The 24770-nt window shown below is 41.0% G+C and overlaps 1 protein-coding gene across 1 annotated transcript in view; it reads right to left on the minus strand.

The window, feature by feature from the left end:
* Positions 1-24770, minus strand: part of LOC128372680 (adhesion G protein-coupled receptor A3) — a 159052-nt gene that overhangs the window by 120556 nt on the left and 13726 nt on the right. The window contains exons 2-6 of the mRNA XM_053332805.1: positions 22792-22863; positions 8737-8808; positions 6025-6096; positions 5793-5864; positions 5170-5333 (exon numbers count right to left, since the gene is read on the minus strand). Of these exons, the coding sequence (XP_053188780.1) occupies positions 5170-5333; positions 5793-5864; positions 6025-6096; positions 8737-8808; positions 22792-22863 (452 nt within the window). The remainder of the gene's footprint in view (positions 1-5169; positions 5334-5792; positions 5865-6024; positions 6097-8736; positions 8809-22791; positions 22864-24770) is intronic.

A 24770-nucleotide genomic window follows, 5' to 3' on the forward strand; every position in this document is an offset into this window, starting at 1 on the left:
GGATGAAATCAGATCGTATTGCAGTTTAATTATTGACCAAATCAACCAGGACTGAAATCCCAAGGATTACAACTTTAAATCTGCTAATGAATAATTTACTGATTCTGTCTTAAAATTATGAATGAATCATTTAATATTAGAGTGCAATTACACAAAACCAGCTCACAATCCACTTGTTTCCTACTTTAATGCTTACATGCTTAAACATTTTAATGTTACTTATGACAGCTGCTGCATCATTTAAAGGCTCCATATTTCTCTGCACCTTTTAAAAATGTTTTTTGTAAAAATATATATAGTTTGGTTAAGATAGAAATCTCTGAGTGATGGCTGAGTTCCCTGAAAGAGGGCTTTTCTTTTGTTGCTACCTCTCCTTATGTATTTACACACAGTAAAAATTTTAACATTTCAATTTTGATTTTGAATCACACCAAAAATAAAACGAGCAGATATTCTCATTCTCACACTGATGCTCCTATATCTGTTTCTATAGTCACTTCATTATCCCTTCCTCAAAGCAACTGACTTTAAAAGAGGTGTGTGACTGAACTTCAAAGAGTCATGACAGGCTGTGCCCATGTTGAGTTATATTTCATGATATTTTTATATCACGTTATCAAGTTATTAAAGGCACACCACAGGCTAAAAGATGTGGGCCTTGCACATAGAATTGAATCTAATGACACGATTCCCATAAAGGGCAATTGCACTACTGTGTCATCATGCAATAAATAGAGCTATAGAAAGCAGAGGCTTGTCCTGCGGTGTAGATGTGAGCTGCACACTTTACATCTGTTCTGTGGCTCTCATCTCAGCAGTGTCAAAGAATCAGAGGGCCGTTGCTCGACGAGTCCAACAGACGCCTGCCCTGACCTCGACACAGGAAGCACCTGATCCTGGCAGGAAGCTGCACGCGCTCCACTGTTCCCCCTCATTTGCAGGCAGTACCCGACCTGTATCAGTGGAGGGACAAGGGCTCATTGCTGGAATGTATGGTGCAGACATCTGCTACCCATCATGCTGGAGCCGCTGGAGAAAGAAACAGATGAATCTTCTGTGACATATCTTCATAAAAACAATGGGGGAAATCTCTGGAGAGATATTAATATTTCCAATGGTATGTGAGTGTGGGAGAGCGATATTTTCATTCGATCCCGTCATTCGTCTTGATGATGAGAACCTAGCATCAGGTGTTGAGCGCTAGCACGTCCACACAGGCTGAACGCCGTCCTGGCCGGTGTATGCGTCTATGTGGCTTCCCCTTACAAAGTGAAGCCATATGAAAACAACAACCGATCAATCAAACATTAAAAAACATAGTTGTTAAAGCTCCACACTGTATCCAATTGAAACGTGCTTGCTGCCAAGTGAGTGAGTAAGGTTTAGCGAGATGGAGTTGTGCTGTGGAGAGGCAGATGGATCCAAGCATGGAGAGAGAGCGGGGAGCCCAGAACGTTATCATTGTAATCCCATAATGGATGCTTCGGGGCCTGAAAGGAGGGCTCCTCGTCCTGCCACTGGATTCCACTCTTTGGCTCTTTGTCTGTGGACTGCACAGAATTACCCTGTAATTGCTTTGGATTGTTCTGTGTAAATTAAAAACACATACAATTAGGATTACATAGCATAGCAGAATGTCTGTGGTGTAGACGTCTCGGGACGGAGCCGTCTGTCAACGTAAAAAAGGCAAACTGTAAAGGGGGCGGGGGGCGCACATGCTGTAGACTGGGACACATTTTTCCTCATTAGTTGTCTGCAAAGTGTTTGACGTGGTGCATACAGTGCATCTTGGTATAATGTCCCTCCACTTGACGCGTACACACATATACACACATATAACTGCGCCGCTAACCAATGATTTTCTCATTCCAGGGCAATATCCCCCGCGTGAAGCAGATGTAAGGAGAGGAGGAGGATGATTCTATCACATATGAGATACAATTCCCCCGTGGACTGCAGCACGGAGCAGGGAGATAGAGCAACCGAGAGGAGACAGGGAGGAAGGTGGGGAGGTGGGGGGGGGGGGGGGGGGGGGGGGCAGGAGAGAAGGGGATTGCCTGTCTGTAACTAGTCTTTCAGAAAAAAAAAAGTCTCTGGGATTTCTCTTTACTGTAGCTAACAGCTTCCAGTCAGTAAAGAGGCAATTTTGTTCTGCTTAAAAACTCTGTTTGATGCACCCACTGCTGATAGATACCATACTGCAACGTCTGTCTTAATCCTTCAGTCTTTTAGACATATTTAGTCCTAAACGTAGTCAGTTCTGAAGGAAGTGTGCATATATCACTTTCTTTTTTTTTAAACATTTGTCAGTGTCTTGAAACTAGACGTATAACTCCACTAGCATTTGAAAAGTTTGAGAAGGAAAAAGTCAGTAAATCAGTAGAGTGAATGTAATGTCAATCAGTCTTATAATGCAATCTGTGATAAAAAATAAAAAATGAAAAAAGAATTGTTGTTTTAGACAACATCTATACATTTGTAGTATTGCTGTTGCAATTTGTTTGTGTTTAGCAATATTTGGTTACATTTACATGTGTAATATTATTTAAAGGTGCAGTGTAGTAGTACATAGTGGACCTGACGTGGCAGGAATAGAATATTATATTCATAAAATAAGAATCCTTGTGTTTTCATTAACTTAGAATGAGCACCTTTATATCTACAAATGAAGTGGGTCCTCTTCCACATAGCCTGCCATGCTGTACTGCCATGTTTCTACAGTAGCCCAGAATGGACTAACCAAACACTGGGAATAGATATGGCCTTTTGTGTTTTTCATGAATTTCGTGGTCACCATACTGTAGGTTCTCCTACATGCTTGGAAGGGGGAGGGGGATTCAGTTAGTTGCAATCTGCAACCCCATGGTTAGATTCAACTAAATCCTACACACTGGTCCTTTAAGTTCACTTAGTGTTCCATTGATCCATTTAGTCCTGAGTTTTTTTAGTTATATATAGAGTATATTAGCTTGTGTTACTTATCAAACTCACAGTGCTCATCAGGAAAAGGACAAAAGGAGTCATCCAACCACTTTCTGCTTTTACACTCTTGCTGACATCAACAGTGATGTCATAGGTTGGACCAAGTGTGGGGGATTGTTATTTATTGTATTTAGTTAAATGTTTGGTTTAGTATTCATATGATTGGAGCTTATTTTGGTTTACAGTCGGGAATATAGTGGGCAATGTATACTGATGGAAGTAGCACTGTTGTTTACTTATTCTTGGAGGTGAAGACTGAAACATAGATTGGAGGGTGTATTCAAGGGAAGAATTGTTGGTTTGAGAGGGAGGGAAGAGATGAGAGGATGTCTGTCTGCGTAGGTGTGTGCATGTGATCATACGATTATGCCTAAGATGAGTTTGATTTGTTTTCATTTTAGTTTTTGGAGAAATGTGTTTTTCTTTTCACTGTACTGTTTGGTTAAGCTCCCGCACAAGTTCTTTCTTTCTATATTTCTCTTTCTCATACTTTGCCTTTATTTTGTTTTTGTGATAGTGTGCTGTAGATACGAGCAAGCATACACACACACACACACACACACACACACACACACAAATACACACTCACACAGTGTCACACGTGGCAACCACCCAGTACAGCCACTGTGTAGTCTTCTCCCGCTGACCACAGAGCTGCTCCAGAAGAATGAAAACCCACTCAAGTGTTTCTTTGCTTCACTTTGACACACATTTCAACTAGCAACTTCTATAACACAAGTCCCTTCTTTGGGTTGTTACAACTGCTGCTGCCCCCAACATAGGTGGGACATAATGGGGCACAGACTGTATTATGAGACACAGTTTGCCTGGGGCTTTCTCTCTGGCAGTTCTGCACTAATTCATTGCCTTATATTAGGCTTGTCAAACAGCTCACAGCAGGTGGAGAGATAACGGTGGAGAGGGAAACCTATTATCAGAATAGATCTACTCAATCATGTTCTCTTTGTGCAAATCACTTGAAAATGCAACGTTAATGAAATTTAACAGTTCCTTATTAATGAACAGTCTCGGGAGGCATTCTTACAGTGTAAAGATATCCTTTATCTTATGCAGCTTTTGTCAGGGCTCAGCAAAACATTCATCTTAAGAAACTTTTCTACTTGCTTTAAGGCTTGAAATATTTCATTATTCTCTTTTAAAATGTTCTTCAATTTAAAAAAAGGAAACAAATCTGTTGGATTTATTGGTTAGAATTTTGATTATTTAAAATGCGTTTCCCAGTTTATTTTTAAAAAATCACGGAATACATCAATCTTTATGGATGTAGATGGACATGGAGAATACTCTTATTTTAGGAAACATAATCTAAAATGTGAGAGACAACAAAAAAGTAACATTGTTCTATATTCTGTCATTGACTTTTTGGATAGAATCAAAATTGTGAGACTATTTCCCTTCAAAGAGCCAACTTTTCAAACTTTTCCTGTTTGACAAAGTCTGTAAGACTGTAGATTTCAGATGTGTGAAACCTGCTGGATGTTATTCTAGGGTCCATTTTATACCTGTGATGCCAGGTGAAATCAATCAATCATCTAATTAACAAGATTCCTCATTATGAGGACCATTATTTGGGGGCTGTGGATAGATTGTAATATTCAGTCTGACATGGGTAATAAAGTGCCATTTAAAACAATAATATTAAGCCTACATAATGCACATATCACACTGTTACTCATAATATAACATTATTTTTTTTACTTTCCTCACTACATATATTTGAACTGGTGATATTTATATTTGGATTTGGATTTAGTCATTTGGTACTGTACTAGAAACTACGTGGTTCTTTTTATATACCTTAAATTTGGGCATGTAAAAGAAACATTAACTAACTGTAACATTTCACAATGGATTACATTTACTGTATTTATTTATCTTAAGTTTAGTTACTTCAACATGACCAAGCTAATGATAACTTACAGCAGTATCATTGTCCAGTTAGTGCTAGGAAGTTACACCAGATGGAAAGCTAGCAGCAAAACAAATATAATCACTGGAATGATACTGAATAACACAGTAAGTAGAATCATTTAAGTATTGTAACCCTACAACTACATATCATGTGTTAAATGTGCACTTCCCCACATTGTGTACCAATATTAACTTTCAGACCTATCTCCTCACTATATCAGACTTCATATTATTTTCATGCCGTTAAGTCCTTACCACATCTGAGCTGCTGTTCACGTAGGTTGCGGAACTCCAGGCCGTGGAGGTGAGTGGGGAACACACACACTGTGTCGTTGCCAATTCTCACCTTGTTGCTCTGAGCCCAGAGGAGCAGCCACTTCAGCTGACAGTCGCAGAACAAGGTTTCGGTGCTCAAGTGTCTGATGGGATAAAAAAAAAAACGTAAGGTACAATTTAAACCTACTGTGTTTGTCTTCCTAAATTCGCATGACCGTCCATTGACTTCATTCGCCCACAAGCCGCTTTTCACGGCATATTGACATTTCATAACAGGAAATACACAGGTGTAATTAATAACATTTATGATGGTTTCATTCCATTTATGTGTGCCAGTTCCAGGGTGCAGGTATTGTGCATGCTGACTGGCTGGCAATGCTTACTGGCTCACCTACATGGAGCAGAGCCATCCTTAATATCATTAGTTACACCTGTGCTTCTCCTGCTGTAAGTCTGCCATGAAAACAGCCTATAACCTTGTGACATTTATCCTTGCTTCTTTACCCTGAACAATAACTAATGTGTGTGTATTTTTTCTAACTACAACCTAGATAACTGAATGTATTGTATAGCTACATGATGCGTGTGGGTGTTTGCCTTACAGCACTTTGAGAGCCAGGAGGTGTGTGAACAGTCCCATTGTCAGAGTGGAGAAGATGTTCCCAGATAGATTTCTGTTTTCGAGAACAAAAAAAAAGAAATCATAAAGAAACATGTCACACATATTTTGTTATACATTACTCTAGCTGTATCCAACACCGTATTCTCTGCAGACTCAGTGAAAATTAAGCATGAAGCACTACGATGCATGTTCTCAATTTTGGGATTACTCACAGTTTTGAGAGGTTGCCCAGATCTAGAAACATTTCAGGGGAGAGACAGCCAATCCTGTTGTTGGACAGATCCCTGTAAGGACAAAAACAAAGACCAAGTGAAAGGAAATTATTTCTATATTATAGAATCATACATTTTGATGCAAGAGACTAAATAAAAAATGGGATCCACTGTAAAGTGTTAGTGTGTTTCATGCATGACTGTCTTCTTAAAATCGAACACACAGAACCTTAACAGCTGTGGGATGCTGTGTTCATTCATCTCCTCTACTTCCTGGAATATCTGTAATGACCTTTTTGTACCCCTTGCATAACCATTGCTGGCGCACACATGCCCACATACATACACACACACGTGCAAATGCAGAGGGCTTCTTTATGCAAGTGGCTGAGCGCTGTCGCGTCCGTGGCTCTGTGCCCCCGCGCTCTGTAATTAAAGAGCTGCTTTGCTGGAGCAGCTGTGGGAAAATAAGCAGAGCACTCGAGTAATCACCAGTTGGGGAGCACTTAAATTAGCACTCTGCTGCTCCCTGAGCCTGGTGCACACGCGCCCCGAATCAGCACAGCTAACTCACTGCCTGCATCCTTGCCAGCCCAGATCCCACTAACTATCAGGCTGCAATCATGTCACTCACTCTGGAGCCTATATGTAGAACGCAAGGGATGAGAGTAATCCTTGGAGGGGAAAAAAAAAAAAACAAAACAAATGAAAAAAATCTTTACTTTGTGTTTTTTAAGACATTTTAAAGTCTTGCATAATGTCAAAAGCATAGAAAATAAAAATCTGTTCCAATTAATATGCATGCTATCAGCTTCTTAACAGTGGAGTAGGAAACAAGCCTTTTGGAGAGTTCAATTCCAGGGTAATAATAAAATACATCCTTGAAAACACAACCATGCTACCTCGGCTCCCATTATCCTGTTATCCTTGCCTTGCAGTGGCCCATCAAGAATCTCCCTCGTGCTGGCTTTAAGCACATTTTGCATCAATTTGTTAACTTCATGGCTCTTCTCTAGTTGTGCTGCTGTTGATATTTTTGCTCTCATCTTGTGGCGATGTGTTTAAATCTGAATTCAATGATTTTTCTTTTTTTTGGCCACTAGGGGGCAACGCTAAAAACAAGATGTGAACACGAACATTGATCATCACGAAGTAACCTTTTAAGTTGATACGGCCGACTCGCTGGCAAAACAAATGGAGCAACATTATCATTCATTCGGAGTTGTGAACGGCGTTCCGGCTCCTTCCATTAATAAGTGAATCAATCTGATTGGCAGTTTCATACATAATCATGTCAGGCGTTCATTTTCGAGTTGTGCAGCATGGCGTTCCCTCCAGTTGACGCCATCGAGATAATTACTCAAAATATGAAAGTAATGTAATTCCTTCAGCCCTTCCCCCACACTCAGTAACTAGCTAGCTACAGAAGGGGAGCGAGGCTAAACGGAGTTGCTGTTTTCTGAAGTGGTAGGTCATTTCAGATGCAATTTTTCAAATAGAGCTCAGCATATATAAACAACCACACAAGTTGTACATGCAATTTGACTATCTGTCTTGCTACAGCTTCAGCTACAGCTACCAGTATGATAGCTGACACACAATTAGGGAGTAGGGAGGGTGATTTCAGCTCTGCCACATTGGTCCCACTACTATTATGGGGTGCATAACAATGTTTAAAGCTTGCATATGTAACATTATTCATTTTATATTTTTTTTAATCAGACAGTGGACATGTCCATGATGTGTGTCATTTAAATGCAGCACAGCCCAGAGTAGCTGCAGCAGCTCAGCCCTGAGCCACAGAAAGCAAACGGGTACTTTAAAAAGAAGGTCAGCTGATCACACAGTCCCGTCCACAAAGAAAACAAGTCCGTCAGAGCTCACAGTACAAATCAATTTGGGAGTTATTTTGAGCGGAGTCATTTTTTCCCTGCTGCTGCACCGCTACGCCGGATCTTAGGGTTCCCCCACCTGCCAAATCCCACTTTAATCCCTGTCCTTAGGGAAATATTGGGCGCTTCAGCTACTAAATGCTCCACTATGTTCACCAGCTAGTCTAATGTTTCTGTTTGCCATTTGGTGCTGGAGCAGGTAGTGTACAGTGGAGGGTTTTTTTTGGAGCTATTTCTCTACTGCAGCTGAAAATGACATTATGAGAGCGTCGTGAAAGAACCGAAACGTCAAAGTTGTGGCCTGGACGGCTAAACAATGTGGTCAAATACGCCTTAAAGTCGCCTGAAATTAAGCTACTAATTGTTGTGTCATGCATTAGTCTTATAAAAACACTGATTATAAAGCTAGTGACTCAACTGGCTAACAGTGTCACCGGAAGGTCAGTAGCTCTAATCCCCCCTAAAAATTAAGAGGAGAAAGTGAATGGCAAATATTCTTCCTTTCCTTAACCGCTCCAGCTCTGTCTCCTCATATTTGTGCCCAAACATAAAACCTTTCCAAAGCCTGAGGATTGTGGTCACACTGAAAAACTCCCAGTTGTGAATGTGTCCATCTGTATTAACGTGAAAAAAGCAGCTTTGTGCCCTCAGTTAGCTTTGCCCGGACAAAGAAAGCTCAGCAATGCCTGAAATAGTAGTTCTAGCACTTCAGCCTCAGTTAAACATTTCAGTCCTTTTTTTTTTTTTTTTTCAGTCAGTACTTTAGACACTCCTCGTTGTCTGGTTGTTCCCCCGTTTCCCCCATGGAGAAGCTACTCACAGTCTCCTCAGAGCTAGCAGACCACGGAAGGCCCCGGGCTCCACTGTACTTATCAAATTATTCTTCAGATCCCTGGAGAAGAGAAACAGAGAGAAAAAAGGAGTCAGAGACAACAGTTAGGCCATTCATTACTTATCTTATCTATCCATATATCTATGTATCTAGCTCTCTCTTTCCTCTGCCATGGCATTCAGTGGTGCTTTGTTTGGAGATGAAATCCACTGAGCTCATGCTTGCTGACCGTGATGCCGTGATGTAAACGCGTGCTTTCCAAGGAAACGTGATTCTTACAAAACGTGCGTGAGGATACATTTTCATACAGTTCACAGAACAATGGTTTGTTAGCAGTTAGGAATAAACGGGGAGGATTTAGTAGTTCAAGCTAGGGGGGATGAAGGAAAAGAGGAGTCTTGCTTAAAAGGACAACTTTTATTTTAAGTATGAAACAAGGCAGAACTTCCAGGTCAAACTTCAGGATTTGGCTATTTCCTCCATGTGTGATTATAATTGTATTGTTATTTTTTTTTTAAAGGAAAACAAAGGAAATTCCTGGAGTTATTCGTCAGTGACCTCACTTTTTTTTTTTTTTCAGTCTATAAGAGAAGCACCTGTTAGCTGGACGGCGCAGACCATTTCCTGCCATGCTTAAGACCCAGACCACATCCAGCTTAGAGGCAAAAAACACACATGTTGCAGTTTGAGCCAGGCACTCCTTGACCACCCCAGCACCGCCCACCCCAAAACCTCTGACGCTACTATAAATGGACCTCAAAAAAAAAATCTCAGGCCAAAGAAAATTTCCTGAAATTGTGTCCCTGGTTTCCTCTGACTCTGAACTATATGTCCGAGTGTGATGAGAAGCAGAATAACTGTAAGGCGCCTTTTTTTTTTTTTTTTTTTTTTTTTTACAAATGGAAGCAACAATCCAGCTTTATTTAAGTTTACAGTCACACAGGCCAGAGAAAGGCCAGCCAAAAGAAACAGAACAATGCCAATAAGACTATGAAAGTCACAGCCATTGTTCCAAAGTGAAAATAAAAAGTAGTAATACTTAGAGATCTCTTTATTTAACAGGAGAGAGAGTTTGGGTAGTAAAATCATCACAATACTCCATTCAGGACACACTAAAAAGATTTACTGGAGCTGTACAGTAATGCAGTTTTTTTTTTTATTATCACTATTGCTGTACTGTATGAAAAGGCTCAGCTGTGGTTGTTTCACATTAACTGATGTTAATTTGGCCCGTGTAAAGCATTAGTTACACAGAGATGATGAGCCGTCATTAGCGGCTGAAAAATGACTCCCTTCAGTGGTTAATGATCTGTGTCTTGTGTTAAATTGTTTGGTCCGTGGGTAAAACACACTTCGCCTGCACCATTAGGACTCCCCCGAAACACCCGTCCGACCAGGTGGTGGTCAGAAAAATAGTGTTTCGGAGAGGAGAAAAAAAAGCTATGAATAAAAGGCGACTATTGTATTTTTCACATTTGGAAAAAAAAAATGGGGCTGCCTTTTTCTTAAAGGGGAACACATCAAAGTCTGTTAACAGGTGTTGTGGACTACTGCTGCATACTGTACATTCGTGGTTTCCAAGGGAGATGTGAGAAATCTCATGAATAGCCTCAACTGAACATCAGTTGGAGCTGAAGTCTACAAGTTTTAGAAATGAAAAGATGTGTATATGTGTGTGAAGTTTGAAAGAAGTGAGTTTATCAGACATCCTCATTTCTGCTTGAAGCTAACAGGCTACATTTGACCAGAATCTCCCACTGAACTGTAAGCAGTTGAGTTGTATTGTGAGTAATATAGGTAGACAATATCTCTAATTCTGATGCATAGATTTTGATGATTAAAACAAAACTGCTCTCTGTGAGTCTGACAGTGTTATAGGAGCAAAATCGATGGAGTCTGTGCACTTGGTTTAACCTCAACCCACTAAAATATACTATCTGCTGACTCTTCACAATCAGAATTACTAATGAGCCTTTCTGTAGACGTCCTCGGGAATTCGTCATTCACGCAGTGAAGGTTAGTGAGGGTGCAGCACGCCTTAGGAAGAGCACTGCGCTCGCCTTCCTGACAGACTATAACCTCTGTTGGTCCAGATGGGTCGGCCAACGGCTAGCTCTCATCTCCGCTCTCATCCAAAAGTTGTCTTTGATCATGTAAAATATGCTACAAAAGAGCAGGCGGAGGGTGGAGGTCAAGGGGTCACCCTCCTTTCATCCTGAGTCTTATAGCTCGTTGCCTTGCTTCTGCCTCTGCCGCCTCCGAATTTGCTGAATGCTCAGAACTTTCCACCCTATTGACTGACTCCCTTACCGAGGGGCAGACTCTCCAAACAAGGAAATGTGCTACTGTATAATGGTTATCGAGGAATGCTGAATCCCAAAAAACAAAGAGCAGAGACAACCGTATGGGACACCTTTACAAGATAAAGATAAACCTTGAAATTGAATGTCTGGATGAGCAAGTATTCATACCTTTAAATCCCTCCTGATGCTATGCAATCATAAAATTCTCTATGAGTCCATATATATTTTAGTCCTATTATCTATAGGATGTTACCTTGGGTGTACGCTTGTTTGTTTCACTGGCTTCCTGTATGAGGTAATTTTTAAAGGCCACATAAATCCAACGATGGCATCATGGGCAAAACGACCATCTTTTATAGGCGTGGGAGCTGAGCCAACAAGTATTTGCAAATAAACAGTGTAAATTATTGTTGTGTGTTATAAACTGCTAAGGTTACAGATGGGTGGGGTGCCGCCACATAATAAAACGGCACAAGTGCCAAAACGTTCCAACAATCAGAGGAAACCATTTGAAAGTCGATACAGCATCCTTTTCTGCATCCTTTTTGGGTGATTAACTATCTGGCGCGATTCTCTCGTGTCCTCTGTCAGTAATTCCAGCTCCATCTGTACATCATGTTGTCAAGTTTGTGTTGGAATCTGCCTCCGTGGTGCATCAGTGGTCTTATGCTGTCACTAGGCGACGTAGTGAAATATTTGCTGTTGTGTAGCACGGGGCTCTTAACAGACTCCTTCATTATCTATTCTCTTGTCCTTTGTACAACGCCAATTGTGCATAAAGGAAATGGCAGCATTTATGGTCATGAGTTCAAGAGGTCTTCTCCTCTGCTTCCTCCTCTTCCTTCTGTGTCTGCATATGTAAACAAACCGCTGCTACAAGTTCTAAGACCCCTGCAGCATTTAACTTGCTGTTTATATCAGCAGTTCACAACTCATATGGGCTTTGTATGAACATTCCTAATAAGTCTTTAAAGGAGAATTTTGCCTTTTTGACCTTATCTGATATTAGAGATATTATTCTCTATGTCTCTGGGAAACAGCTGCAAAATGTGTTCTTCCAGCACCGACGCCATCATTGGACGTGTACAGTGATGTAGTCGGGGGTAAGGAAGAAATACGACTTTCTCAGCTTGGATTTCTAGTCTCTGCCTCTGATTTTCTGTAGTTGTGTCTTCAAGGATCGAAAAGCAGGTCTTCCAAAACACTCCATCTACCATGTTGCATCCTCACACTCGCTCTCTCCTTCTTTCTTTCTCAACCCCAACCGGTCAAGGCAGATGGTCTCCCACCTAGAGCCCCGTTCTGCTTTAGGTTTCTTCCCGTTACAGAGGAGTTTTTAATTGCTGCTGTCGACAAGTGCTCATGGGGGAATGTTGGGTATCTTTCAATTAAATTAAAGATTACGGTCTAGACCTTTATGTGAAAAGTGCCTTGAGATAACTTTTGTCGTGATTTGGCGCTATATAAATAAAGATTGATTGATTGATTTTAAAATATCACCATGTTTGGGAAAAAAATAGTGTCATGATAAGAGGTTGAATATCGCACTGTGGCAGCTGACACAACAGAGTGTGGAAGAGGGAATAAGCACCAGAGCAGCCTGACACACAAACTTTCAGCTGTTGAGTTTTTATGCGATTCTGCCGACACAAACTAGAAAAGCTGAATCTAACACAAACAACAACTGGTGGTGGCGTCATGACTTTCGAGGATGAATATAGGACTGTAGAATCAGACGCAGCAGTGTGTGAAGGAGAAAGCAGCCGAAGGGAAGGCGCTGCAGCCGGAGAGGCTTTGCAGCATTGGCCGTTGAGGATCGTCAGAGGTTAATGGATACAGAACAGAAAACTCTGCGGTTCTTTGGTGAACCCTACTTTGTTTTCCAACTCTGAATCCAGAACAGAACCACAGTGACTATGTGTTGCCTGTAAGCTGGATCCTTGTCGTCCAGAATAGTTAAAAGAAACAGTGTTTGCTTTCAGTTTTTCACTCTTTTGCCCATGACTGTCTCTTAAACCAAGCTGAAATGAAATGGCAGAGTTTTATTGTTGACTGTCCAACAGCAGCTCTGGCAGAATTCTAGCTTGTGTGAAATTCTCATTAAGTTTGCATTGATCCACATTACTGACCCCAGTTGTTTTATGATCCTTGCACACTTGAACGATACATCCAGACTGTATGAGGAGAAACATTCTGTAAATGAAAACAAACCTCAGTACAGATATATAATACTTTGTCTCTACAGCTGCTCTGTGGGGAAACATGCTCGCCCACTGCGCTACATAAACACACTATCAGTAGCTAACTGGACTGGATCGACTTGCAATGCATTCTGGTTATTGTAGGATATGAGTAATGTTCAGCTTTTTTTCCGTTTTCTCTAGTCATAGGGCACCAATTTCAAACATTTTTGCACATTTCTCCTACACAGGTGACCTAGTTTGAAGAGAAACCATCACATTCACAGTGGTGAATATTCCCTTTAAGTCACGGTCCACATATCAGCAAGCTTAACATCCATTCAGTTTTTATTACACCTATCTATTCTCACGGCCACAGGGAGCTGGAGCATACTTAACCAGCTTATCCCAGTCCTCATCGAGTGAGAGTACACCTGGACTGATAACCAGTCTAACACACATTTAAACAGATAATCACCCAAAGGCGGCTTTAAAGTCATTTCAATACCCCTAAAATGCTTTGGAGAGAGGGAGGAAACCGGAGCACCCAAAGTAAAGCCCAGAACAGGGGGGGGACTGCAAACTTTAAGCAGAAAATGTGATCAAGTTACTAACACCAGGGACAGTTCTGTTACTCGTGTAATCCTCGCCTTGCATGTTGATGTATCATAGATGGAGAAACTTCCTCTAAAACATGACTAAACAAATATTAAATAGAATACATGAAACTTGGTTTTGTACCTCAGCACCAGTTTAACTTTGTTGTATTTTTTGGTTTTTGATATTTTTGTTGTCAGCTTGCAGCAGGCGGTCCTGGGTTCTGTTCAGCGTCGCTGCACCGCTGATCACTTTAAAAAGGAAGAAACAGCCGGCTATCAAAAGTACATTTTGTTGATAACGTTTGCTCACAGGCTTCACTCACATACAGAATGATCGTCCTCCATCCACCAGCTGGGAAACACTGACTTACATAAGAGTAACATACAACATACACCTACCAATTTACAGTCGGGCTACTGTACACAAGCACTGTATGACAGACACTACAGGCTTGCATGTGTCCTTATAAAGCCTCAAATAAAAGGCAGAGAAAGATTACAGGTACTCTAATGACTCACAATGACAATTTAGCATCATCTACATTTACATTTCACCACTCTGTTGCTCTGAGTCTCTCTTTTTAACAGATCTGATTATTTAATACACTTTAACATACTGCTGTTAATAAAACTCCACACTTCCTGTAAACCTCCAGGTCATCATACTAAAAAGGTCCTCAATGGAAGGGAGGAGATTATGAATAGTTGAGATTTTGTTTTATAAAAAAAAAGATAATTCCCAGAATCTGCAGTAACAGCATAAAGCGAGCAGTTAACACACCAAGTGGAGCAAGAGAGAGAGAGAGCAGAGGATCTTCTAAACAAAGTAGATTATATATATAGTTATAGAACGGGGGAAGTAAAAGCTAAGTACTGAGTCTGATAATAGCCTGTCTTGTGAAAGGTTCACTCTTCAGCTGAAATAAACAAAGACCCAGGCCACTATTTGAGGATTTATGATACACACACGCATACAAACAAATGATAACTACCTTTGGGGAGACTTGCCCCCCCCACACACACACACATCCAGTGTAGATACAGCTGGAGCAGCTCAAATGAGATGAATGTTTAAACAATAACCATTTTCTCCTCCCCCGGCCGTGCGTGTTTGAAGAGCAGGAGCAGCCCTCAGTATAAACTCCGCCGCTTGTGGTTAATGTTTGAAAAGCTACTGAAGTGCTCCCCAATTAATTTCAACTGCACTGTATATCTTGGCCCGCTCAGTCCCCCCCCCCCCCTCTCGCCCCTCCCCGAGCCGTGTGACCCCGAGGATATCAGCCTGTTCACTGTGTGACACTAATGGGCCAAATTCCTCCCTGAATCTAGATGATTACCACGTCAGCCAGTCACACTGATACAGAGGTGTGCACCCACACACACACACACACACACATACTGACCAAACCACACACACATATATACACTCCAGCAGCAGTGTCTAGATAGAGCACTGCTTTCCCTTTGATAGCAAACACTATTTAATCATGCATGGTCTCGTTAAATAGATCTCGATGTTGATGCAATTATCAAAATATCAGATTCTCAAAAGGTCAAATTCTACATTAAGTACACAAGCAAATAAAAACTAAAGCCGGCTGCGGCCACTTGGGCGCTTATCCAAATGGAAAGTGATGCTGCATGATGTATTAGGTTGCGTACGCACTTAATGAAATGAGACGATGACATGCGCTCATTTGTATGGCATATTTCTCAGTGGCATGCCGGTGTCTGCAGCGGAGTGTGTGTGTGTGTATGTGTGTGTGTGGGCGCATAAAGGCACCTTGTTTCTAGTAAACAAGAAGAATCTCACATGTGTCACAGAGCTGATATTCAGTTCACAGCAGTGAAGACAGACACACACATGCTGTACTTTATATAATAATATACACCAACTAAATCCTGCTTTCTGTTATACTGAATGCTTGAAAGTGGAAAGAGCTAAACGGGCTGACAGTTAAAGACGGGGGCAGAGGCAGATAGGATGTAGGTTTGGTTTCAGAAGTGTGTGTGTGTGTGTGTGGGGGGGGGGGGGGGGGGGGGGGGGGGGGGGGGGTCCACAATGCAGTAGGGGGACTTTAACCCTGCGACATATATTTATATCCAGTTAGCAAATACATTACCATGAAAAAGTTGTCTATAAACAACAAACAATGAAAAACAACTTAAATGCATTCACATTCACATTGAGTTTCATTGGTAAATAATGCCTCATCTTTAACTGATCATTAATACTAGTATCTTTTTTTAAAGAAGACTACATGTATCTAAATATAGCTCAAAATGATTTATTTTACTCCGAAAACATGAGATCCTGTCTGCACGTCTTCCTCTCAGACCGTGTGTGGTCACAGTATAGTGGGTGTATTATAGGAGTTGGATACTGGACTCAAAGATTCAATCAAATGGAGCCAAAAAAAATGTCCAGCTTCCAGGTTTGCTTCTATAGCGTGTCGCCCACTGACTATACTGTACAGTAGACTTTCTTCTGCTGGCCACACAAGTTTCTTTCCAGCCCACGGACTTTACATTGGGATGATGTCACAAACTTACATCGGCTTAAGGAAAGTTTTAGAAATTATACTTTAGAAAATAGTATTATCTGACCTTATTTACAGTATGGGTTTGTCCCAAAAGATGTATCTTTTATAATTGTGGTCTTTTGGATAAATGCTTTTTGGGGATTTTTTTTCCCGCTGCAATACTGCAAGTGGCCAGCAGGAAAAATTGGCAGCACGATTTGAGCAGTGGCGCCATATCCAACTCTCTCCAGCTCTCTCCATCTATATACAATACCACCCACTAACAGAGAATGACCACCTGTACACAGCCTGAGACAGTAACTAAACACCTCCTGAATATCTTGTGTTTGCTGACCTCTCATGCGTACTACAGTGGACCAGGGTGTGTCAGTGCACTGTGTTATCACTGCTGGGTATGAGTACAGGTGCAACAAACCACACTTGTGTCAACAGCTGAAACAGATGTGAAACTTTAAACCAGATAGGTCAGAGAAAAAACAGCTTTTCTTTAGTCTGGTGTTAAGTTTTGGCCACAGCTATGAACACAAACCTGATGTATTATCACAGAAAACCTTCCAGAACTCTATAAAACAAGAAAGTCATTATCAGTCAACCACTCTCAAATAGAAAGTTGTGTGATTCATTGTTTGTGTAAAAATATGAATAACATCTACTTTAAGCTTAGTACTGTGATGGGGGGGTAATCACCAACGAAGATGGATGCATCAACGCTTGAAACGTTGATACAGAATAGAATTGTGAACTGTGAACGGGCCTGTTGGTGAAATGACGGTCTTTGAATATACAGTACATTATATTAGAAGCTTTCTCCTTTTCTTCTCGGCAAATGCAAAATGAAAAGGCATGCGACAAATCCCCTTCTGTTACCTCTCATCCTCCTTGTAACAACTCTAACTGGCTCTGTTATTAACTTGACTAAGTATATTGGCACCGGCTCCCGATGCTAATGCGGAATCTATTTATGAAAACCATTTATTCACATGTTAAATATTCATGGGTCAGTTTTGCAGATGCTTTGAGGGAAGGCCTGGCCACACACACACACACACACACACACACACACACACACACACACACACACACACACACATTACAGCAAACACCTACAGCAGACAGATAACCACCTACGCAAAAGCAAATAAATATGTGTTGAAAGCTCAGTGAGGAGAAGGGGAAAAGGCGGACAGTCAGACAGTTCAGTCCAATTAAACGGGCTGAATGTGCACACATTGTGACAGGCTCTTAGGTACTGCTGCCAGAGCATCAAACAGCAACGGACTCCTCTATGTGTGTTTGCATTGTGGAAATATTACATATAGTAAAGCACTAAAAAGGACCTGTGGGCATGAAATTAATTATTCAGCCTTCTTGGCAAGACACACACCGCACAATCAAATAGCCTATTTGAAACAGTCAACACTCATCAATGTAAAGCTGCTAATATTTTGCATAAATACTGAGGGTACTTTTATACATTATATTTAAAATCGCACAGAAAATATGTGTCTTTGCCACTTAAAACATCTCAACAATCTGAATCTATGCTCAAACAGTGCTGGAGTGCAATTTATTCCTACTGGGTGATATCGGCTGTGATTTTCTCAGATTTCACTTCTGCCTTTAAAGAAAGAGAAGGGGGGGGGGGGGGGGGGGGGGGTAGTTACTTATGTAAAGACACCTTAAAATTAAAACAGTCTTATAAAAACCAAGTGAAGCAATTTTACAGCAGACGGAGGGGAAAAACTCTAAGTGACCCTGAACTGTAAAAGAAGATACTTTCTTCGTTAACAGCTCAGCAACCATATCCAATTTTGGAACCGCTGCTCTCATCAGTGTGAGATATTTCTATCAGAACAAAGCGAAAAGCTCAAGGAGAGTGCAGAGAAAACGCTTCTAAGAGATGCTTTTGATGCGAGCCCTCTTGCTCCCTTTGCTATTTTTTAAATATCTTAACAGAAGACAACAAGAAACAACTCCCGATGCTCTGGTGCTGTGAATAAATATTGTAAATGTTTCTATTAAATCATCGTATCAGTGTACAGCATCCATCTGCTGCTTTTTTTATTTATTTCATTACAGTAGAGTAGACAGTCTGTAATTAATAACACAGAAGGAAGCAGAAAAAGAAGATGAATTTGTTTTTTGGTCAGTAAATCGGTGGCGGCGCTCACATGTTTCGCCTCAACTGTGACCCGGCAACGGTCTCCTGTAAAATAACAATAACACCATTCATATTTCTAGACTGCACTTTGATCCATTTAAGGCTTCATTTTACTGTGTCCTCTCTTAGGTAAACAGAAAGAAAGACAGGCGTGCTTTTTTTTTTTTTACATGATAAGAAAACATTCTGGAAAATGTACAACTGCAATAACACATGCAAATTCACCAGCGGGTTGAGTTTCAGAACTACTCTCCAACAACAACACGCACAAAAGTGGAACCAGCGTGTGTTGAAGGAGAAGGAAGTAGAAATATGATTTTTTCTTTTCATGGATTAGAAAAAGAATGAAAAATTAAAGAGATTAAACAGGTTTTGGGGAATATATCAGATGATTTAATTGTGGACCTAATAATATAGAAATGAATGTACACATAGCTTTGTCAATAAAAAGAAATCATCCTTTTGAGTAATCCATCACTTTTCATGTAATCAGATATCTCAATTAAGAGAAAATTATTATTTAAAATGAGTACAAGGCAGAAGATTATTGGAAAAGTGACCCGTGACATGACATTCTGCTTTAATCAAGTATTATTGACCCACTGGAGTCAATAATACTCTCATTTTTTTCTGCTGTCCCCACTTATAACCTCTGACCTTTAACCTGATGAGGATAACCTCGGGGTCAGTGTGGTTTAAGATCTTATGATCACCAAGCTTTCCATCTGCACTCTGTTGTCATACATTCTTATGCGCCAGCAGCCAGACGAGGTGTCCTTCAGGGACTTGCCACACCCTCATCAATCACCACCCAAGGAGACGTGTTCCTGAGGAAGCCTGAATAAACGTCGCCTCCTCGGTGGGAGTGACAGGAGTTGCGAAAACTTTTTAAAAAGGATGCCTCCTTGCAGATCTGACATGGACGTTCAGAATGAGCAATTGCAGATGCCACTCTGAATTCTGATAGTGTCTCTGCCCCCGAGCTGTCCGCGCAGTCTATCCAGCATGCCTCCGAATTCCTCAGGCCAGACAAATAACGTTTGGTCATACAGACAAAAAAAATGACTCCCATACTGGCCAATGAAAAACATTTAGGCTGTCTGTTCAGAATACAGCGACTGTCACATCTACTGCCAACATTAAAAATAACCACTTCTGTAAAAATGCTTTGGATCATACACAATGTACTCATAGCCAATAGGAGGATGCTTATTTCAAACCTGACCTGAAAATACCTTTGCCTTATCAATAAAATCAATGTAGCTATAGTTTTTATTTTGTTGTTTAAAGATATGGTTAAATTGTTAAATTGTTGTTGAATCACTCTTCTAGTTTGATTATAGGTCATTTAAAGAAGGATAATGGTAAAAATGATATGGCTATAATAGATACCCTATAAAGCTATAAAAATCATTTATCTAGCTCAATGAAATGCATTTTCAATCCAATACATCTATAAAAATGGTTATCAGACCTCAGTGTGATATTTGATGCAGTGTTATCAGTGTGAGAATGTAAAATCAAATATGCCAGCATCATCCGTTTCACGCAGATTCTTCACAGGAGCTCAAACACTGGAGGATTTCTGTGGTGGGAAACCCATGATGAAGCAGCGAAGCTAGATTCAGTGTCCTGACCAGAGAACAGTGACAGGCTTTGTTCCCGCTCTGCTCCCGTGGGACCCAGTTTGGCTGATGGTAATGGGCTTGTGTCCATATGGGGGGATTCAGGCCATCATCCAACATACAGGAACCCTCCATTAAAAAGGGCACTATCTAGGCTATAGAGGGAAGTTACATTAAAGGCATTTTCCTCAGGGGATTAATAAATTGCTGGTGTGCTTTAGCACTGGACTTGAATGCCATGATCATTATGATACATTCTTAAATGGAGCACCTAGTATGCTTTAATAAAAAGCCTAAAGGGGCCATATTATGCACATTTCCAGGTCTATATATGTAATCTGGGATTCTCCTGGAATATCTTTGCATGATTTATACTGACCCTTTATGCAGTCACTCTGTCTGAAACAGGCCACTTCAACTCCATTTAAAGTTGATGAGCCCTCTCTATTTTTATTGGTCAACAAATACATCCGCACACATTTAAGTCAAAATCAGATCTGCAATGTGAAGCAATGCAAACAGCACATGGAAAGGTTTTTCATTCTAAAAGAACAACCATAGCAACAAAGGTTTCACGGCAACAAGCTCATGTCAATTCGTCAGAAAGGTAGAAAAAACTGTTGCAAACAAAGTGTTCAAGCCAAGTTGAAGCCCCCTTTGACTTGCAGGGACCATTACTACATATATTAACCTCAAATTTTGGAACCTTGACCATGTTTAGCAGAGACCTCCAACATCATAATATACTTGTTCAGTTCAAATGAAACACAAAAACATTTTCATTAATGTAACATCTACTGATTTATTTTGGTTGGGGTAATGATGTCTCAAAATATGAGCAAATAAATTAAGTAGAGACAATATAGATTAGTATCCTTATGATACAACCAAAGATAAGCATCAAAATATGTTAGGGTTAAATATATAGACCGATTTCCCATACAGGGATTAAGTCTAGTCCAAATCTCAGTTTTTTCTCAATAGATCATTTCACAGAATCTGTGGTTCTGAAATTTTGCCCTGATGGAGGGATTGTTTAAGTTATTACAATTAGTGAACCAAATGTCACAGCAAGGATTTCATTCAAAACAACAGATGTCAACATAGTAGAAGAAAAAAAAAAGTCAAGGATCACCAAAGTCAGTATTAGAATAAGTTCATCCTATGAAAATTTATTAGGGTATTTGTATCAAATTTAATGGCAATCCACCAATAGTTGTTGAGACATTTTAGTCTGGATCAAAGCAGTCCACTGACGGTCTAACAGACGCTGCCATTCAGCAGTGTGTGGCTAAATAGCTCCTCTGGGATCACTGTTTTCCTATTCCTGCCACCAGGTTTGTTTGTTACTTGAGTATGCAAGAAGTACACCGAGTCCACAGCTGCAGCACGAATGGTGCAAACTCATACACATGCGTTATTAAGCCTGTCATTCAGCTGCCAATTCACCACAACCCTCAGATCCAGTCAGTCAGCCAGGCGGGCAGGCAGGAAGTCAGTCGGCTGGGCCAGACGAGAGAACAGCTGGCCGCCACTTTCAACTCGCTGAGGCTACCTGGCCTGGCGTCAACTGCTAGCGACAGATGTATCTTTGCCAAATGCTGCATGTGGCAGGACGGATGGACAGGCTGTACCCAGAAAGATGAGGTGAAGGAAAGGATAGGGCACGCAAACCGCTGCTCCGAGAGGTCAGGCAAGGCAAAAACCTTTGGCTGAGTGTCCTTAAAAGCCTCGCAGTCATCTCTCCATCAAACCAGTGGAGCTGGAGGGATGAGGGCAGACAAGTTTAATGGCACTAATAAGGCCCGCGGAGACAGGTGACATCATCCTGTAGGTCGACTGGCGACACGGCCACCCAAAAAGGAGGGGAAGAGGTGCCGGATTATTCCACTGACACTGTTTCTATCCGAACTTAACTGTCAAGTAGTCAGTGAGACGGGGCCAACTGACTGACTGTAATAATATTCAAAGCAGTCTCTGATGTATTCTGTGTGTGTGTGTGTGTGTGTGTACGTATGTGTGTGTGTGGTGGGGGGATTAGTATGTGTGTCCTATGCTCCAGCGAGTGTGCGTGCATACATCTGGGGATGATTGACTGAAAGGAGAGAGTTATCAAGCCGTTCCCCCTCGGTGTGATTTCGGCCCCTCCGCTGATTTCCTCATCATCAGCCAATGTCAGTATCGCTATCAGGTAGAAAAGCGGTGATCAGTGGGCTGGACAGAGGTGAAAGCAATCAATAGTTTGACTTGAAGGGGACCAGCGGGAGGAGCAGGACAGCCATCATAGAGCTCATCATCAGGCTGCTCGCATACAGCCCTCTGAGACTTACACATGATGTGGGATTCATGGAGATGGACTCGGCGCCAGTCAGTCACACTGTCAAAGCTCCCTGATCTTGCACTGCATTAAGCCTTTATATGATCCTATATATTATCCCTTTTAAAGACGTTTACCGTGGCAATTGAGGTTAAGAACGAGGGCTGGAGGGGTGAAAACAAGGATCTCCTAATCTGCACAATGTGCCCCTTTTACCTCCCCTCTGTTACATTGCAACACTTCTCCTGTGATGACAGCTATTAGGACTCTGGGGAGGACAAAACAGCAAAGGGAGAGCTTGATTTAAGTACTCACAGTTTTTCCAGGGCAGCCAAACCATAGAAGGAGCCATTCCTCAGCAGGGAGATCTTGTTGTTGCTCAGGTTCCTAAAAAAAAAAAGATATGAAGTGAAGAGGACGAGGTGAGCATACAGAACAAGTGGAGGTAAGTACATTTGTAAATATCATAAAAAATAGAGCTGCGGAAAATTACTTATTCAAATGGCTGATAAATTGTTTATCCTCTGACTGTCAATATGTTGGCGAGAGATAAAGATTTATGTCTGATGAGATTGCGGCTGTAAATTACTCATCCCGGCCACGTTTCTATCTTGTTTATGGGCATTTGTAGTTAAGATGGGTAATGATCCAACCCAACCCCCATCCTCTGCTCCCATGTCAAAATATCGGCCTAATAGAAAAGAAACGCAGCTTCAGCACAATTCAATCATCCATTGCTCACATTACAACAGCAAACAAATCAATGGAATGCACCATGGGGAACTTTAAGTGATAGATTAATATTCAGAGGTGGTGCAGCGCTTCCATTTTGATAAATTCAGTGACAACGCTCTGTCGTCAAAATTTCTTCTTTTTCTTTTTGTGTGAAATGTAAATGCAGATGCTGAAAAATGTAAGTATGTGTTCCTCAAGTGATGCATTTGTTTGGTAAGAATAGAGAAGTAGAGCTTGGACAGGACTTCCTACTGAGTGTGTTACTTGCAGGCACAAACACACACACAAAAGTTTGTCACATTATTCAGCACACAGGGCCTTGGGACTACAGCTTTCCCTAAAACCAAAACACACCAGAGCGAAAATACAGATGAGAATACAATTACGCACACACACACACACACACACACTTTTAACACTGATACAATATTGCTATACTTGTGAAGTCTTTCTATGGCTTATTCTTTTACTAACTTAATTGTAAACTGCTACACTCCATGCCTCACCACAACCTTTAACCTAACCCCAACTGTAATGCTACACCCAAACCTAAATTGTAGACATGATAAATGTTAACTTAACCAAGCACTAACACACACACACAGACACACACACAGCAGTATATTCAGCACAGTCTGGTGTTATGTTTGGAAAAATCCCACAATGACTTGTTAGACCACATAAGGCCTGTGTTACCTGCTGCTCGAGTGCAAGAGACATTTCCAATGAGGCATCATTCACACAGCTAATAACTTCCACTATGTTGGTCCAGTATAACCCTACCACACTGAGACATGAGCACCTTAGAGCCAGTTACTGCTGGAAACACTGATACAACGGGACAGTGCAGGTAGTGCAGAACACCACATGAGAGTTGAGAGATGTATTGGTGTGGTTAAAGGCAAGGGAAACTAGGTTTATTTGTGTCCTTTCGAGCAATTTATAATGCTTCACATAAGGAAAATAATGCATAAAATAAAAGGAATACAGTTTTATTACAGTAATAAATTAATTTATGTTTGAAGGCCCTGAAAACCAACTCTCTGAACTCACTTCTCACTAAGGGTGATGGAGTGCTACATGGGTGAACTATTTTCTCTCTAAGTCAGTTGTGGTTACTTCACATGACAGATTTCTGTGTATTCTTGCCTTTGCTCTTTTCATTGGTAGCTCAGTGGGGGAAAAAAAGGAGATGCCACATACCGCCAATTAGGATTCAACAACATTTGAATCCAAATGTGATGACAGTTGTGGGTTTGCTGAGTCATGTTGCCAGGCCGCCATCAATCAAACACGATGAAACCACACCCTAACATTTCTGATGTGATGTTAAAGTCATACTGCTGCCAGTTAAGAGCGTCTGGGTGCAGTTGGATTTTGAACATTTAATTGGATCATACAAAAATTGGGTATGGCTTAGCGAATACAGTGTAATACAGAGCTATAATGCGATATGCAGCTATAGATGGTTGCTGTATAATTTAGGTGAACTGATCTTTTAATAATTAGAACCTACGTTTAAAATTACTTTTCCATTACATACAAAAAACAACACAGAG

This window comes from Scomber japonicus, chromosome 14 (assembly GCF_027409825.1).
Source record: "Scomber japonicus isolate fScoJap1 chromosome 14, fScoJap1.pri, whole genome shotgun sequence".
Taxonomy (NCBI): domain Eukaryota; kingdom Metazoa; phylum Chordata; class Actinopteri; order Scombriformes; family Scombridae; genus Scomber; species Scomber japonicus.